Source organism: Pygoscelis adeliae, unplaced genomic scaffold (assembly GCF_000699105.1).
Source record: "Pygoscelis adeliae isolate BGI_AS28 unplaced genomic scaffold, ASM69910v1 Scaffold186, whole genome shotgun sequence".
NCBI lineage: Eukaryota > Metazoa > Chordata > Aves > Sphenisciformes > Spheniscidae > Pygoscelis > Pygoscelis adeliae.
In genome coordinates, this window is record NW_008825071.1 from 7,135,086 (window position 1) to 7,152,011 (window position 16,926).

Genomic DNA, 16,926 nt, shown 5'->3' on the forward strand with positions numbered 1-16,926 from the left:
TTTGCGGAAGAGGTAAGACTAGATGACCTCCTGGGGTCTTCTCTGAATTAATCTATGACATGTACAGTGATATCATACCTTAATCCATAAGCAAGTGAGAATCACTCTCACCTTTTACTCTACATTACAAGAGAACAGTTCTCTTGCAAACAAAAACTGAAAGTCTTTAGACAGTATCTTCTCTTAGTGACAATTGTTCATTGTAAGTTTAAGCATGCTGAAAAAGACAGTAATGGGAAGAGTTACATGCAGAACACCCCACACAACACGAGAGATACCTAGCCAGAACTAATACTAGTTTCTAACCAAGGCACAAAGACATCCAAGCCTTTATCTGCTCCTAACTTATCTTAACATATGTCAGACCCAGCCTAATCCGCTGAAGTTTGGCAATGACATGAAACCAATTTTTAAGAGCATGGCTCTACCATTTTCCCTTGTGGCAACCACAGCAATATCTTAGAAAACAGTTTAACCGCAAGACTATCACTGCCTGCACTAAGATACTGCACAAAGGAAAGACTTGCACATTGCTACATATTCCTTTTCCACACTCCCATGAATGTGGCGGATAAACACTTCTCCTGCCAAACATTTTACTTTGCTCTTTAACAGTTGGATATGTGTGCAGTACATCAGACGTACTAAGAAAGGAGGATGAAAAGGCACAGGTAACAATCTGATGCTTTAAGTATATCTATGTAAGCAGTAAGGTTGGAAGGCAGTAAGTCAGTTGAGCTAATGACTTCAATTCGTGCAGCAAGCTACGCCACATGTTATACGTGCTTCTTATTCATACTTAGGCATTTTCAATTGAGTTAGCTGTCCCAAAAGGTGGCTCAACAGGCTAGGTTATAATAAATAGTTTGGTGTACAACCCTAATAACGCCCCATATTGGCGTCAGAAGAGGATATTGACAAATGACTTTGCCCAGGAAAGTTGTTCTGGCCCCCATTTAGTAGAAAGCAATCATTTGACACTGTCTAATGACATTAATCAAGCTCTGAACCTTTATTGTTGTATGTCATAGCAAATGCTTAGCATTTTCAGGTCCAAAGTGCTTGACTACACATTGTATATTAAAAAACAAAAGACTTTAATTCATTAAAAATAGACTCTCACGCTAGATTAAGTTCATTTGCTGCACCCGTCCCTGGTCTGCCTTTGTGTGTGGTCTCATTTAAAACAGACACACATGAACCAGAACCTACTTTATTCACAGGAAACAAAAATACTATTGGCTGTCAACCAAAATAACAGACACTGAAAAATGGGAATACCCCTGGGTAAGGAAATTTTAATTAAAAAAAAAAAAAAAGAAGAAGAAGAAGAAGAAAAGAAATGACAATGACGAAGAAGAAGAAGCTGCCTTCTCTGGGAATTCCTGTTTCATCACCTTTGTCAAAACATCTCACATTGTCTCCCATGTATTTCATAAAGGTCTTTTGCAGATCTATTAAAGCAGCAGCTTCATTTATGCTCACTCTGATCTATATTGATAAAGATTATGAAGCCATTAGATGGCTCATTAAGTTTGTCTTTACTTACCCCCAATTAAGATTTCAGGTGTCTCTGGTTTTGAGCTAATTTCAAAGTGGCTGCCATCTGGGACATTCTCAAGGAACACAATTGGCTCCTTTTGTAATGATATATCACATCTAAAACTCTAAGGCAGCAGTTCTATTACATGCAGCCTCATTTTCCATATGTAGAGTTTTGTGCCTATTGTTTTGGGGGGGTTATTTAGAAATCAATCCAAAGTGCCAAGTTTTGATCCATGGCTTTTACAGCATTAAAGCTCCTGCTCACAGCTGACAGTTGAAATGCTATTAGGCATAATGTCCCCTTGCACTTCTCCACAAAAAGAGACTTTTGAGCTTGGGTGTGCAATAGAAAACAGATTCAGACGTAGTCATGAAAAATAATTTTGGTATATGTAACAAGGGCATCCTTTACAGAAAAATCCCTTTTGAAAAGCAGAGATGAGGACCAGCACAGTGAAGTAACTGGAAGAGAGTAGCATGAAAGAGCAAAAAAAAGGCAGACACAGGTCACACCCATCTCTCCAAAAGTGCGCTGTAGAAAGACCTTCCTCTCAGTCCTCCTACTAAGAGGAGGAGAGCTGAATGGGCAATCACCAGAAGGAAACTAATGGTAAACTAACTGAAAACTAATACTGAGGACAGGAATGGAGAGCACAGGCTCCATTTTGAAACTATGTCAGGCAGAGAGGGCACAGAACTGTTATGATACAAGAGCACTTGCTGGAGAGAGAACCACATCGCACAGGACTTTGGCAGTGGAGCATTATAGCAGGCTCAGAAAATTTTCCACGTAGCTTTTAGGTCTTCCATTTTACACTAGGTGATGTTGCAACATACACAGATCCATTTATCAAGATACGGCACGAGGACATCGTGACAGAAATACTGTGTAATGAATGCAGCTTTTGTTGATTTGCAAAGAAATAACTGACTTGAAAAAGCTTCTTTGAGAAAATCTTTCAATCAGCAACATGAATGCAGTATCTTAACCTACTGCAATTGTGGTATCAATATTGCATGTGAGAAATTAAGTGTTGCCCCTGTCACACGTTTTGATAACACTTATGAATGCTTATATTTAACTTTGATAAAATAAAATCATTCTAGATTAAACATCAGTCTCAAAAAAGCCAGAGAGAGTGACTGTGTGTGTATATACATATATGTGTGTGTATAACTCCAGCATCTCTGTGTGTGTGTGTGTGTGTGTGTATATACACCCCCCCAATTCCAGTCCTGCAGTTATAGTTCTGCCACAGACGGAGTTCAGATTGTCACGAGAAACAGGTTAAAGCAGAAGATGCTAACACTACATCTCACTCCATTTTCCCATTATGGCCTGTATCCTTTTTCACTCAGATCCAGAAGGATGGACAAGGATTAAGCATATTCAGCTCAAATTTCTTTACTAGGCAGTGCAGGAGAACAGCACTATTTAGAACCTACCTTGCCCATTTGGTACATGTTTATGCGTTTTTCCTTTCCTGGGGGTTGACTGGCATGATGATGAAGCATTGTTTGTGGCTGTTTTTGTGTCCTCTGTCTCCTCCTCCTCCTCCTCTTCATCCTCGTCATCCTGAGAGCTTCCAAAATATACCATGTTGCTGGGCAGGGCTGGAGAACCTGACCATTATAAAGAAATGGCTCATTAGCATCATTACATTCACTTACTGCACTAACTATATTGATCATAACCTATTTTAGTGTTATGCACAGCAAGGGAAGAGGGGGACTCAGAGATGGAAGGTCACACTAGCGCATGACTAACTGGAGGTTTTTTATTTATTAATTTTTACCAACACGATACATATGTGCTTGAAAAGCAGGGTTCCCCCCCACAAGCACATTCTATTCATAATTTAGACAATCAAACAGTCTTGCTACAAGCCCTAATTAATAGCTTTGTGTATTCAGAAAACGACTAATGCACATGCTTAATTTCAAATGCATGCTTAAGTGCCTTACTGAAGTCTTAACGCACAAACTAGAAGCTTACAGCTTTTCTAAGCAGAAGGAAAAAAGAGCATTTACAAACCAATCTGCATACCGGTAATATTTTTAGGTTGTTATTATTACAATAAAATATTTCACAATAAAGCACAGAATAAACTTCACAATGCTTTCCAGACCTCTACAATATTGTACACAATGCCTTGCCATATTCTGGTTCAGTTTTAAACAAAGAGAAAAACCGAGACATTGAGATGCTTAAATTTGCCTAGCAGGTCCCTGGCAAAGGAGAGAAAAGAGCAAAGGTCTCCTGATTCCCTATGTGCTCCTCTCGAGGATGTTGCTTCTCATCTCTTGCTTACTTCCCATGATGCTCCCCCTAACCTGCCTTGTTTGTGCAAGGGTAAGATACAACATGCAATTCAGTGAGAGGGAAGCAAGGATTCACAAGCTTAACAACAATACAGGGTTGTAATTTAAATGTAACTCTTGCACAAAATTTCTTTTACGCGTGTCATGCAACAGTGTATAATAGGTTTCCCTGCACTGCATCAGGACATGACATGACTGTAGCAAACGAATAACTATTTTTAAATGTACAAATACTGCTGACAACTAATGGACGCTTTCCCCTGTGCCCGATACTAGTTTCCACTTTGAAATGAATCTTCTGTCTATCCCCTGGAGGGACAGGTGCCCTAGGAGCCTTCTACTTATTCACAAAAAGATTTTTTTGGTGAAGAAAGGGAAAAAATAGAAAGTCAATAGAAGTGGAGAATGGAGACTCATTGCTTCAATTATTTTCCTGTAGCTACATAAAACAAAGGACAAAGAGAGCTGGGCTACAGACCAACAACACAAGGTAGTGGCTATTTGGCTTATGCTTCTTTAGGAAACACTTCTCACCTCAAGCTCTTCAGAACAGCAATTCTGTGTTTTGTTTGGTTTTGAGCTGTTGGTGTTGCCATTGCCAACAACTAACTGAAGCTTATTTTTGGGTTGTGTATTTTCTGCTCCGACCAGGTTTATACAAAATACTCTTAACTACAAAAATTACATTTTAATGAATGGATACCTAAATATGACACAAAAACCGGGATAGGCTGTGTCTGCAATGAACCATCCTTTCCTAAGTGTTTTGGTTGGGATGGAATTAATTTTCTTCATAGTAGTTTGTATGGGGCTATGTTTTGGATTTGTGCTGAAAACAGTGTTGATAACACAAGGGATGTTTTAGTTACTGCTGAGCAGTGCTTACACAGAGCCAAGGCCTTTTCTGCTTCTCACCTCACCCCACCAGCGAGCAGGCTGGGGGTGCACAAGAAGCTGGGAGGGGACACGGCTGGGACAGCTGACCCCAACTGACCAAAGGGATATTCCATGCCATATGACGTCATGCTCAGCATATAAAGCTGGGGGAAGAAGAAGGAAGGGGGGGCATGTTCAGAGTTACGGCGTTTGTCTTCCCAAGTAACCAATACGCATGATGGAGCCCTGCTTTCCTGGAGGTGGCTGAACACCTGCCTGCCGATGGGAAGCAGTGAATGAATTCCTTGTTTTGCTTTGCTTGTGTGCATGGCTTTTGCATTACCTATTAAACTGTCTTTATCTCAACCCATGAGTTTTCTCACTTTTCCCCTGCCAATTCTCTCCCCCATCCCACTGGGGGGAGCGAGTGAGTGGCTTAGCCCCCACCTGTAAAGGTCTTGGTCTCTATAATGGCCCCTTTGGGACTGTGGCTGCCTTGGGGAGAAGCAGAGAGAAACTCACCACTGGCACCCCGTGCTGTGCCTTGGTGGTAGCCCTGCGACAGCTAGGGGAAACACTGATGCAGCACCTAGGGCATGACAGTTCTTCCCCCCTGAAATAATGTATGTATTAATCCACCCAACCTACACGTAAATGTATGGACACATGGTTATCTTAGGGCAAAAGCCTTTTGCATGCCACAACTTTCATATTTATATAGACTAATGATCAAATTAAGACTGCTGACATATTTCAAGGCATGGGAGCTGTAGCAACTTAGAGAAACAAAAACCTTCCCATTTTTTATGTAAGCCCAGAACTTTTTGGCACACTCTAAGCAATCAACCATAGTAGGTAAGAGGTGCTGAGAGGCACATTAATTCTTCTGCTTGGAGGGGAGCTTTAAGTCTCAACAGCAACTAACTAGAAGACTCCAAAACAGTTACTCTAGGACAGTGCTGCCTGAAAAATAAATTGCCTTTTTTCTTCCATCTAGGTACCCAAGTCTGTGGTATGGATTCAGAAGTTACTAGCTCTGCCAGTCTGTACTGTGCATCAGTTCTAACCAGGATCCGAAGTCTGGCACCATCAGTGCATTAATGCGTTGACAAATGATGGCAGTAAAAGAAACTTACTGTTAGGAATCCTCAGAATTAGATTCAAACACAGACTGAAATCTCTCTATTATAATTAGAGAAATAGTCAGAAATTTTATCTGAGACACTAAAATAGGAGACCTGATATACTGTCTACTCTCTAAGCCTCATCTTCCCTAGAGTTCCACATCGCTGAGCTTTTTTGTCAGCTGCTTTCAACAGCAACCAGCAAAAAAATTATCATCTGCGACCCAAATGTTGTTATTACAATAGCAATTTTTTTTTTTTGAAGCACAGAATAAAATATAGTACTGTGTCATTCTGCTTAGAAAGGAGGGAGGGTCTAACCCAAGTGTGAGAGCAGATACAAACTTCACCTAACTCCTGGTACTCAGTTGCTGTAATCTCAGTGCATAAATCTTCAGTCATAATGACATTTTTTAATCCTTTCCAATCGAGAACTATGAACAACAATGGTTAAACTGCATTCCTGGGACAGCTGGGACTGTTTGGGAACTATATTTCCAAAGAAATTAGACTAGCAACGTCCAATAACACAGAAGAGTCCTGCTAGCCTTCACTTTACTGATCTAAGTGCTCTGCAATATGAGACCTCAGAGAAAAGTTGGCGTTCAGTCTGGGTCACCTCCTCCCCTTCTCCTCCCCCCATAGCTTTTCCTACATATTAATTAAAGTTGACTTGCAAAACAGAAAGAAAGAAAGAAGAAAAAGGCTGGACTCGTGCATTTTTGTTCTATTTAAGCATTGTTATGGATGGAAGACACTGAAAGAAATCTAAAAGATTTTATTTTTCTTGCTTACTTTTTATATTAGAACTATTTTTATCATCTTTTATAATAAGATTTCAGTTCTGGAATAGCCTCAAATACTGAGAATTTGTACACACCTATGGGTTGAGCTGGTTAAAACCACTTTCACTTCAAGTCTGTGTAGCTAAACATGTCCAAAAGGCTGAGAAAACACTAGTTTAAAATATTGAAACAGGCTGCTCATGCTCAAGATACTGCAAATTCCTTCAGTCTGCTCATAAAGTGAAAGACAAGCCTGTAAGTACACTGTGATTTCATTCAAGCTAAAAGAATGACAGTTATGTTGATTAGGCAACACCTAACGTGTGTAAGCGTGAGCGGTTGATGTGCACTGGTGGTTTACACCAAGCAAAGAGCTAAAAGAACCCCCCCAAAACTCCTCTTATGGAAGTAAAACTCAGACTTCTCATGACTGAAGAAGTAATGAAGCTCATACTAGCAAAGCTGCACCATTAAGAGTGGAAGCTAGGTGATCACTCACCTTCTTTATTATAATAAAGATTCCTATCCTAAATATCCCTCATTGTCTCCGAGACCAGACAGGCGTGTGTATATGAAGCCATAGCCTACCTCTACAGGGGACCCCATTTGTTACTCAAAGCTGCTAATTTATATAAACAATGCTAAGTAGTGTTATTGTAGCCACGAATGTCTAAGACCATTGGAGATGTGGAGGAGAATGTGCACTCAAGAGCTGGTTTGTTTTTTCCAGCCATATCAGTTGGTCTAACAAAATACATTGCTCTTCCTCATAAATCGGGCCTGTCTTCGTCTTAAGTTAAGAACACGGTGGTTTTCCTTACAGACAGACTTCGTTGAGAGTTGTTGCTCTCAGGTTTCTCCATGTATAACAGATATTTATCATGAAAATGATGTATGGCAGCAAGATGATAAAAACCCTCCAAAATGGCATGAGAATAAGGAAAACTGCAGGTTCACCAGATGCATAAATACACACGCGTTCACAGAACATACAGTTGTAGGCACTTGCTTGATTTTTTAATTTATGACACACTATTCTGCATATTTTCTTCTTTGCCTGGACGCACTCAGCAACAGAAACCCATGGGGCAGCTATGCCAGTTCATTCTTGCACATGTTTTGCCAGCCAGCCAGCAAAAGTAAAGATGAGCAATCATCCCTCCTCTTCCTCTTGCCCTCCCCAGTACCAAGGCATGATTCTCAAAGCCTACCCAGGGCAATCTAAAGAGTGACATTAAAAATTAATTAATAACCAACAGTGAAAGAGAAGAGCTGCAATGCTCCGGATAGAGGGCAACATCTGTGCCTGGGAGGTGGTGCATGCCAGGTCTCAGCACTCTAGGTATATAATTCCCCCCTTCCTCGCTTTCCATCCCCAAGAAAACAGCAGAAAAATCAGAGAGAGAGAGTTACGAGAGCCTGTGGCTGTACTGAATTTTACAAGCCTCCTTCTGTGCTGGGAGACCCCAAGTCGTGCAGGCAGCTGCTACCACGGGCCCTGCAGTGGATGAAGGGGGAGAGCAGGGGAGCAGCCCTCCTGCGCCTGGGGAAAGTATGCGAGCAGCTCTCCACATTGAGAAACCCACCCTGCGGTGCACCCGATCAGCAGGTGCCTGAAAAACCCGCTCACTCAGCAAATCTGATGGTAATCTAGAACATAAAATTTTACTTCCCACCACTTATTCAGAAGACATTTCATACAAGGAACCATCTAGACTGTGGCTGCATGGACATTTTTCTTGGCATCAAAAATGGTCTACAGAGCATCCACCTCCATCTGGCCTCTTGTTCTTATTCCTGTGCCACCACCTCGACTGTGGCAGTATAATTTTTTTTGTGGGGCCATATGGTGAATCGTATCAGGGAACTGATTCAGATTAAAATCCCAGACTAAGGAAATTAAAGTCCATTAATAAATGCTGTAACTGTAATGTAATGTTACAAGCTCTCAAGTAAAGATTTGGAAAATTTCTATGCACACTTTTTCTTATTGAATGTGTAGCTTAATATATCACTTTATGTTATTAAACAAAACATGAAATGCAGTATGTTTCCAATCTCATGTAGGAGCTGCACGTTTTACATTCTGTCCTGATGACGTCTAGGCACACACTTCCTAAATGCTTTTTTCCATCCCCCCTCAAGACAGTTGATTTGTTTTGCATCAATATTTGCATAAAAGCACGTGCCATCACCAGAGAACTGGACGAGGCAGTCGCAACATGTTGGGAAGGAAGGAGAAGCCACGTAGAATTAAGCTGAAAGAAAGGGCATGCAGCAGCAGCAGAGCAGAAGAAGGGAAGGGCTCAGATGTGCTGGAGCTGGAGAAGAGGTGAGCAGCGAGAGATAAGTTAGCAGATGGACACAGGCTGCAGGAGTGACGGGAGAAGGAAGATACTGAAAGAATTACTGACATTAAATAGTAACAAATACAGTGAAGCAGGAAGGACACCTTGTACTGAGCAGCTTTAACAGGAGTATCTGTCTGATAGTGCTGTCGACCTGCTGCCCCGATCTGGACACGTGCCACTCACCTTTTCCCGCTTAACAAGTCGCTGTTAACTCACAGTCGAGAGCAGAAAAGCTATGGTCAAGGCCAGGCAGCGACCTGGAGGGACCTTCCCAGCCTTCTCCCCCTCCTCCAAATCACTGCGGGAAGGCCAAATCACCAAAGCTGGCCCTTGTTGTGCGATTTTGAAAGCCTAACAAATTGCCATGGCTGACTAAGGGATTGCAAGCCATGTGGAAAGCTCAGACAGATAACAGAACCCCAGGTACCCTCTCCTCACCAGTATCAGAGCAGGAATTACTGCTCCTGTGATCACATGCCGCTGTGCATGGCAAATTTTGAGAAAATCATTAATGGCGAGTTGTCTTTTTTAAATTCACTCATCATGGTTACAATGAGCTATGAATTCTTACAAAAAGGGAGGATACTCAGCTCTTTAAAAAATGAGGTTTGAAGTATGTTTGGCAACTGTTTCTGTCAGTATCTGCAGTTTCATCACTGAAATTCTCTCTTGAGCATTTTTGTCTTCCCTCCTATTGTGAGAGCAACACAAAAGAAAACCTAACTATATAGGAAAAACAATTACCACAACTATACACAAAGTGTTGCCTAATGCATATGAAAGGATGACAAATGTATTTTATGCCCTCTATTATAATAATTTGATGCTTATACAACAATAAGTACAAAGTAAAATATGGGGTTTTAAGTCATGGTGCTGCTTTTAGCAGTTTTCTCGGAAAGATGTTACCCTTTGCATGTGCAAAATTCAGGCTTGCTACTAACAGTAGGCAGAATTGACGCTTATGCAACCTGTACATACAGATGTGTTGACCTCAGCAGCAAGTGCCTGATTAATAGAATAAACTATACTCTTTTTCAGCCATTTTATTTGACTAATGAGGTTATTAATTTTTTTTTTATTTGACAAATGTGTAATTTTCCCTCCTAAATTACGGTATGTTTTGTTTCTCATTAAATTACATTAACTTTTGTCTTGGACTAGCTAAACATATTAAAAAAACCTCTGATTTTGGATCTGAAGAGTGGAATCAGAAGTATGGAAAGTGCATGTGCTTTGCCAAAAGCACTATTTCATTACTCTTCAGAATTAGCTGGCAGTGTTTCTGCAATATTTACTGAAGTACAAACCAAATGTTTTCATCTGGACAGGATTCAAACCCTGGTATGTTACAACCACAACAAAAATCATCTCAATCCAAAAGCCTTCTCTGTAATTTGGGCTGCGGTTTCTGCAAAATTGGAGGATTCTTCTCCATGAATTATTTACACCAACTCCCCCTCTAGTTCCTCTCTTTTTTTTTCTCCTAACAATTAAACATAACCCAGATGTGCTTTGGAAAAATGCTAAAACAATTTAAGACATCAGAATGATTTAAGCACAAGGCAGGTCAAGGTATGCAGGACTTAAGCCTGCCCCGATAAACACATAGCATGCCAAGCCCTACAACGAGCCGCATCCAGAGATTTGTCTTCTCCTCTGACACACGGCCCCGTTTTGGGGCTGTATGCAGGTGGAAAAACCTTGCCTCCCAAATGCTCCTGATGTACTGGCATCTCAACGCTTAAAATTTAGGGCCTGCTTCTCATTTATTATATGTCCTACTTAGCACATTTTGGCAGGACAGTGCCATGCCCCTGAAGTGCAAATAAATGTAATTTATGCCCGCACTTTACGGCCATTTTACGGAACAAGGCTAAAAGAGAATGAACTGCGTAAACTCTATAGGAAAGAGCAATTGTATCTCACTTGTCTGACTCCACCTGTGGGAACAGTCCTAGAGGGAGCTCCGTGGTGCCCGAGCGAGAGGGAGGAAAAGGCCATCCCAAGTACAGAAATAAAACAGAGCTCATAAACACACCAATGTTCAAAATTTCCCTTTCTCTGCCGTTGTATGAATCACAATATGCTTAGTGTTATAACTAACTTATCGGCTAGTGTAGTGACATAAAACCCATTTTCTTCTCGGTCCGTTCTTCAAAGCAGTAGAGCTAAAACCAAAAAGCCAAAGAAAATTGTTTCTTTTCTAGGGAAATGGAGTAAGGGTGGGGAAATGTGTGAATCTGCAGGAAAAAAACAAAAGGTTCACTTTCCAAAGTTAACAAAACGCACACCAGAGGAACAGACTACTGAATATTAAAAAAAAAAAAAAAGTAGAGTGCTTCTCACATCTACAATTCATATCTGACAATCTCAAAGCAATTTACCTCCACTATCCTGGCTAGATTTGGCAGTGAACTTCAAAACCAATCCTTCCCACATACGCTTCAACCCCTGACTTTACGTTCCCCTCCACCATGAACAAGACAAGTCTGCAAGTCCCAAACCACAGTGCTGCCATTCCCAAAAGGCTACCAGGCTGTGTTTCATACCCAAGAGATCCTGAGCCCCATCCCTAGCACAAAATAAGTCTTTTGGGGAGCACCGAACCCATGGTAGATACACAGGTTACGGAAGCAGGCTCACAGGTTTCTGGCTGGGAGGAAGGGCAGGAATTGCCTTTGCCAGAATACTTTATATTGCCCACCTGGGCATTGAAAACTGTGGGCAGCGAGGTTTTGAAGTGCTGCTGCTGCCATCGCAGCACTCGGATTTTATGCCAGTAGCTCATCCATAACCAACATGAAGCTATGCCAATACCTATATACAGAGTTAAACATTTACCCTCATTTTACAGAAAAACTAAGCAGCTCGCCGGGGGACTCAGAGCGAGTCTGTGGCAAATACAAAGGCTGAACCACAAGATTAGTCTCCCGTTTCAGTGAGTTAATTTCATCCTGTGGCTTTTTGCAGGGGTAGATATTGGACTCATTAACATCAGAAAGGGGCCCCAAAACAGGAAGAGCAGGGAAGAACTTTGATTCAGCTGTAGTACTACACACAGGCTACTCTATCTTGCACTCAGTAACTCTTCCCACCTCTTAAATCTCCCAGTAGGCACACACTGATGTGAAGACGCATCCTCCACTGCATGCCTGGAGGGATGGCACTCCAGCAGCACCCCCATCCCCTGGGAAGGAATAATGCCATGGTGTTGGTTGCCAGGCTCTCTCTGCATACTTCTTACATGCGCTGTTCACTGTGAGCCCGCATATTCACTTCTCCCTGCCAACGCTGATTAAATTACTCTTGTCCTAAACCACCGCGAGAGTGAGTTACCAGCCCAGAGCAGCATATTCCACAGGTGGACTAAAGGGTTGCACATATGAGAAATACCTCATATTTTACACTTCAATGTTACTCCTTACTTTGAAAAAGAACTTCGAAATTGTGACATGGTAAGGGACGAGGCCCAAGTGACTGTGCTGTAAGCACAGACAATGCCCCAGAGAAAGCTCCAGAAGCCAGCCACGGGGAGGGGCCTGGTGTCACTCACCTTGGTTGACTAATGGCTCAGCCACTCCTGGAACTGGGGTGAGAGAAGATTCCAGAAACTTTGGGCTGGAGCCAATAAATAGGGGTGCACGTCAGCCTCCTTAGGGCACTCTCCACACCGACACCCCTCCCCCGTTGGCAGGTCCGACGCGGGATCCAGGATTGGTGATTTCTTTCTCTCTCTCTACTTCTCTCCTGCTTCCCAGCTCACTCTTTCTCTCTCTCCCCCCCCCTCCTCTTTCTTGCTCTCTGCTTTTGATGCTGCTAAGTAACACAAGGCCTACCTCAAATCCTCATAAAGCCGCTTAGCTTGTATGACATATTAAGACATAGAGGGTTGATGCTTACAGAAATGTTCGTGCCATTGAAGTTGAGGTTTGTGTTTGGACCTTGAGTGTTATCTCACCTTAATCCACATCGAGGGGATTTGCGAACCTTAGTCACTCTCCCCTTCTTATAGGTGGGACGTGACAGATTACAGTTATTAAATGCAAACTTATTTTTATTACATGGTTTGTGCAATTAAGATTCAGCACTCTGAAGTTTATTCTTGTGTTTTCAATCCATCCTAAAATTTTAGTTTCAAATACCAAATGATTTAACAACAAAATGGATAAAAAGTCTTCTTCCAGTATGTTAAACAAATTATTGTACCTCTGCATGTTTTAATATTATTTTGGAATTATAAAAACTAACCCAGACTGCAAAGCAGGTCACATTTTTGGACAGTGTCAGCATTTCATTGCTCTGCTTCCAGCCTGTGCTATTTAATGTGCTTACTCTGATCTGGTGAGCACGTCTCCACGGTGACAACGTGCTCCCTTTTGGAAGGCTTCCAGAATGTGACTGATGCAGTCACTGGCTCTTAAAGTCCAGTGTACCTATTGATACTGAACTACTAGGCAAGCGTACCTTTTGCCTTGTTAAAAGCCAGGCAAATGAACAGTTGTTTTCTAACATGTCCAAAATTAAGAGCTCCCAAGTTTTTGATTTTGGGGGCTCTCCCGTTGTAATGGAAAACCTCTGCAGCTATCTACTGGCACAGGTAACCCCTCCTATTAAGACTCTAGAGAGAAGACTGGGATCAAAGACCCCCAAGCCTACCACCCAAACAAGGTGTTTAAAAAAATAAAAAGCCTGTTTAAGAGCAAACTGCGAGAAGACTGGAGCACTGAGATTTAGAAGTTACTGAAGTTTGGACAAACATGCTATAGTGAGATTTTCTATTTTGGTTTTGCCCAATTGTAATAAATCATCAGATCGTTAAGTCACTGCAGTACTCAAAGAAAACGAACAGACGCACGTTTTACAGAACAGTTGTTAGAAAAGCCTGAAAACTCAATTTGTGAGATCTCAATTAAACCATCTTTATTTAGGAATCCCTGAAATTCTCTAGCATGTAACTCCCAGAGGCCCGGCTTAATTAGAAAATTGATCATGGGAAAACTTCTTAAAATGTAGGCTCCTAATCATAGCCTTCCTGTTATCACCTTTTGCCAAAGATCTATTGCTCACAGGGAGTTGTTTCTCCTTTCCCCTTTAGCCCTATATTATTCCACTCGCAATATTTTTAACCTGTAAATAATTATGGAGAGAAAAGGTAACTTAAATGCACTGTAATGGAAGCTATTAAGAAAAATTTTATCAGAGGCAGAAAATACAGTAAAAGTGAAAGCCATTGTACAACCGCAGGGAGATGACACACTCGTATCTATGTGCACTGCTGAAAGATACTAATTATGCCTCTGGCAAAGGGCATATGGGCTCCCTCAAAGAAGCTATTTAAAGATAAGAACGCTGCAGACAAACACTTCAGAGATATCTGCGCTATTCCCTTCCTTCTTGTGTTGGAAATTCTAGGTCACAATTTAATAAAAAAAAAATTAAAAAAAGAAAAAAAAAAAAAGAAGGATTTTAAAATAATAGAAAGCAGGGGAACCTTGCCAAGTCTGGTCAGTTAGATGTATTCCAGGGTGCTCAGATATTCATCAACTGTTACATATTTTTCATTCTGCTCCGCTTACCTTTTAAGAAGTAATTAGTACATTGCATTATCAAATCAAGAGTTCAAAAAACAAACTAATTAAAAATATGTCTAAAGCCCCTAGTATTCTGGATAATGAAACAAAGCAGGTCATCTTGGTTAAATTATCTCCCTTTGAAATAACAAGATGCTAAAAAAAAAAAAGTAAATATAAGTGATTTGAATCATTAGATTTTCTGACACATAGCAGAAGGCTAGGTAAAGGGGACTTCTTTTCCTAAGTATGGGATCTTACGCACGTCAAGAGCCTTCCACATTGTGGCATGACAGTACTGCTCCATCACTCACAGAATTCAGCTGCTGCCGCTTAAAATAAACCCCCCAGAGTACTGAAGAGTGAACTTGCAGTGCTGAAAGGATTTTTAAATTTCTCTGTTTAAAAATAGAAAATGAAAGTACACGCTGACATTTTATACTGTGCTTCTGACACTGCTGCTGGGTGTGGTGGGACAAGGACAGAGACATGACCACATAGCTGTTTTCCCACCAGTCCTGGAGAAGACTCCCTTGCTGAAGAAGAGCTTTGATCATGAGTGCAGGGACTATATCATCACAGCATTTTGAAGGACTAGGTCCTAAAAGAGTCCCAACTTAAAAAAGTTTAAAAAAAAAAAAAAATTTACACAAATATAGGGATTTACTGTCCTGGATCTTACCACTACTACACTTACTACTAAACAATTTCCAAAGTGCTGAACTTACACCCTGTGAGTGTGCTTTTATTTCCATGTAATTGTGTTGCATTTCATCATGAAAGTGCAAACAGCCAGGGCTGGACAGACATATCTGGACAAAAGTCAGAACAACTGCATGTCCCACCATGCAAGCAATTTTGAATCCCTCAACACTTCAATAAATAATAGCACAGAGGTTCAAAACCAAAACAAACTCCTTCCAAAACCATCACAAGTCTTCCCTATGCAGGGTTTAAGGTAAGCTGCTGGCTCTTCCCTCTCGAAGCTCACTGGGTACCCACCAGAAGAGCAGCACCAAATTAAGCCTGCCAGTGCCCTGGAAGGCCACTTGTGGGACCTTTCTGGAGCTGGATGTACCAGTGAGCTGCTACATGAACTCCCTGTGAGCATGCTAAGAACCAGCTTCCACCTCCTTTTTTCCAATAGGCACATCAAAAGAGACAACCACCTGGAGCTAAACCTCCTGAGGGACTGAACGGGCACAATCTCAGGCAGCCAGGACCTCCTGAAGGACTCAGCAGTTCAGACACTGAAGCCAGAACCATGCTAATACTGATCTCAACAACCCCACTCCTTCTCCCTCCAAGCCACAGCCGCTCTCCTGCTCCTCCACAGAAATGCATCCAGGTAGCAGATGTCCAAGATTTCCGTCCCTGGTTTTACTGGCTCTTTTCAGGCTTTATACAGGGGTGATGGAGCAATAAGCTTGTGGAGGTGCTGAAACAGTGAGCTGACAACTTCCCCTTTCTGCTTTTCTTCAGCCTGTTTAAGCAGACCAAGAACATGCCATGTGTGGCACTCAGAGCAGATTTTTCCTTGTGGTTTTTAATATAATTGTAATTGGGATCTTGTCGTCTGAACGCACGTGTTGTCTGAAATATATGAGTACTCCTGCATACTGAAGAAATTAGGAATGAATTGCAAGTTCTTAATTGACAGTACAAAACATCAATTATTCTACAGATGAATAACAAAGAAGAAAATTACAGGTGCAAGAGCTAAACAGCCACTGATTAAAATAAAAAAAATAAAAAAAAAACAAAAACCCTTCTGAATGAAGCACTGGAATAGGACAAAAGTACCCACGCTTCCCATTTGCATCGTTAAAGCAGAATGCTAAGAGACAGTAGGAAATAAAAATGGAGATAAGTCACATCCCCACACAGGTTGCCTTTCTTTAAGTGCAAGTGCCTTCAAAGCTATAAATAACACATGCTTAGTTAGCAAGCAGTGGAAACAAGTGTGTGAATGCAGCCATGTGTGCTCACACACATACACACACCATCTGAATTTTCCCACCAACAACTGTGGCAGTTGGCCCAGATCACAGCAGTGACATGCTGCCAACAGACTGATCAACCTCACAGCAGACTAAATTAGAAATACATTTCCACAGATTAAATTTCAGAGGACTGTGATGCCACTTTAAACTCCATTAGATTCTGCTCCTCCCTATATCCTTTAAACAAACACAAAAGCCTCCATCCCCTCCACCCACCTGCTTTACCAGAAGTCCCAACAGGATGGAGGCTCCATATTGGACCAGTGTCAAGACAGATAAATTAGCAACCGGTCTAAAGCTACCACTAGCCTAAAATCTCACAGAAGAGAAGAAAAAAGAAATCAAGC

At 41.5% G+C, this 16,926-nt stretch overlaps 1 protein-coding gene across 4 annotated transcripts in view; it reads right to left on the minus strand.

Moving 5' to 3' along the window:
- JARID2 (jumonji, AT rich interactive domain 2) overlaps positions 1-16,926 on the minus strand; it is a 236,018-nt gene that overhangs the window by 47,920 nt on the left and 171,172 nt on the right. For all 4 annotated transcript variants that reach the window (XM_009326493.1, XM_009326494.1, XM_009326496.1 and 1 more), the window contains one exon: positions 2,992-3,168. In XM_009326493.1, coding sequence (XP_009324768.1) covers positions 2,992-3,168 — 177 coding nt within the window. The remainder of the gene's footprint in view (positions 1-2,991; positions 3,169-16,926) is intronic.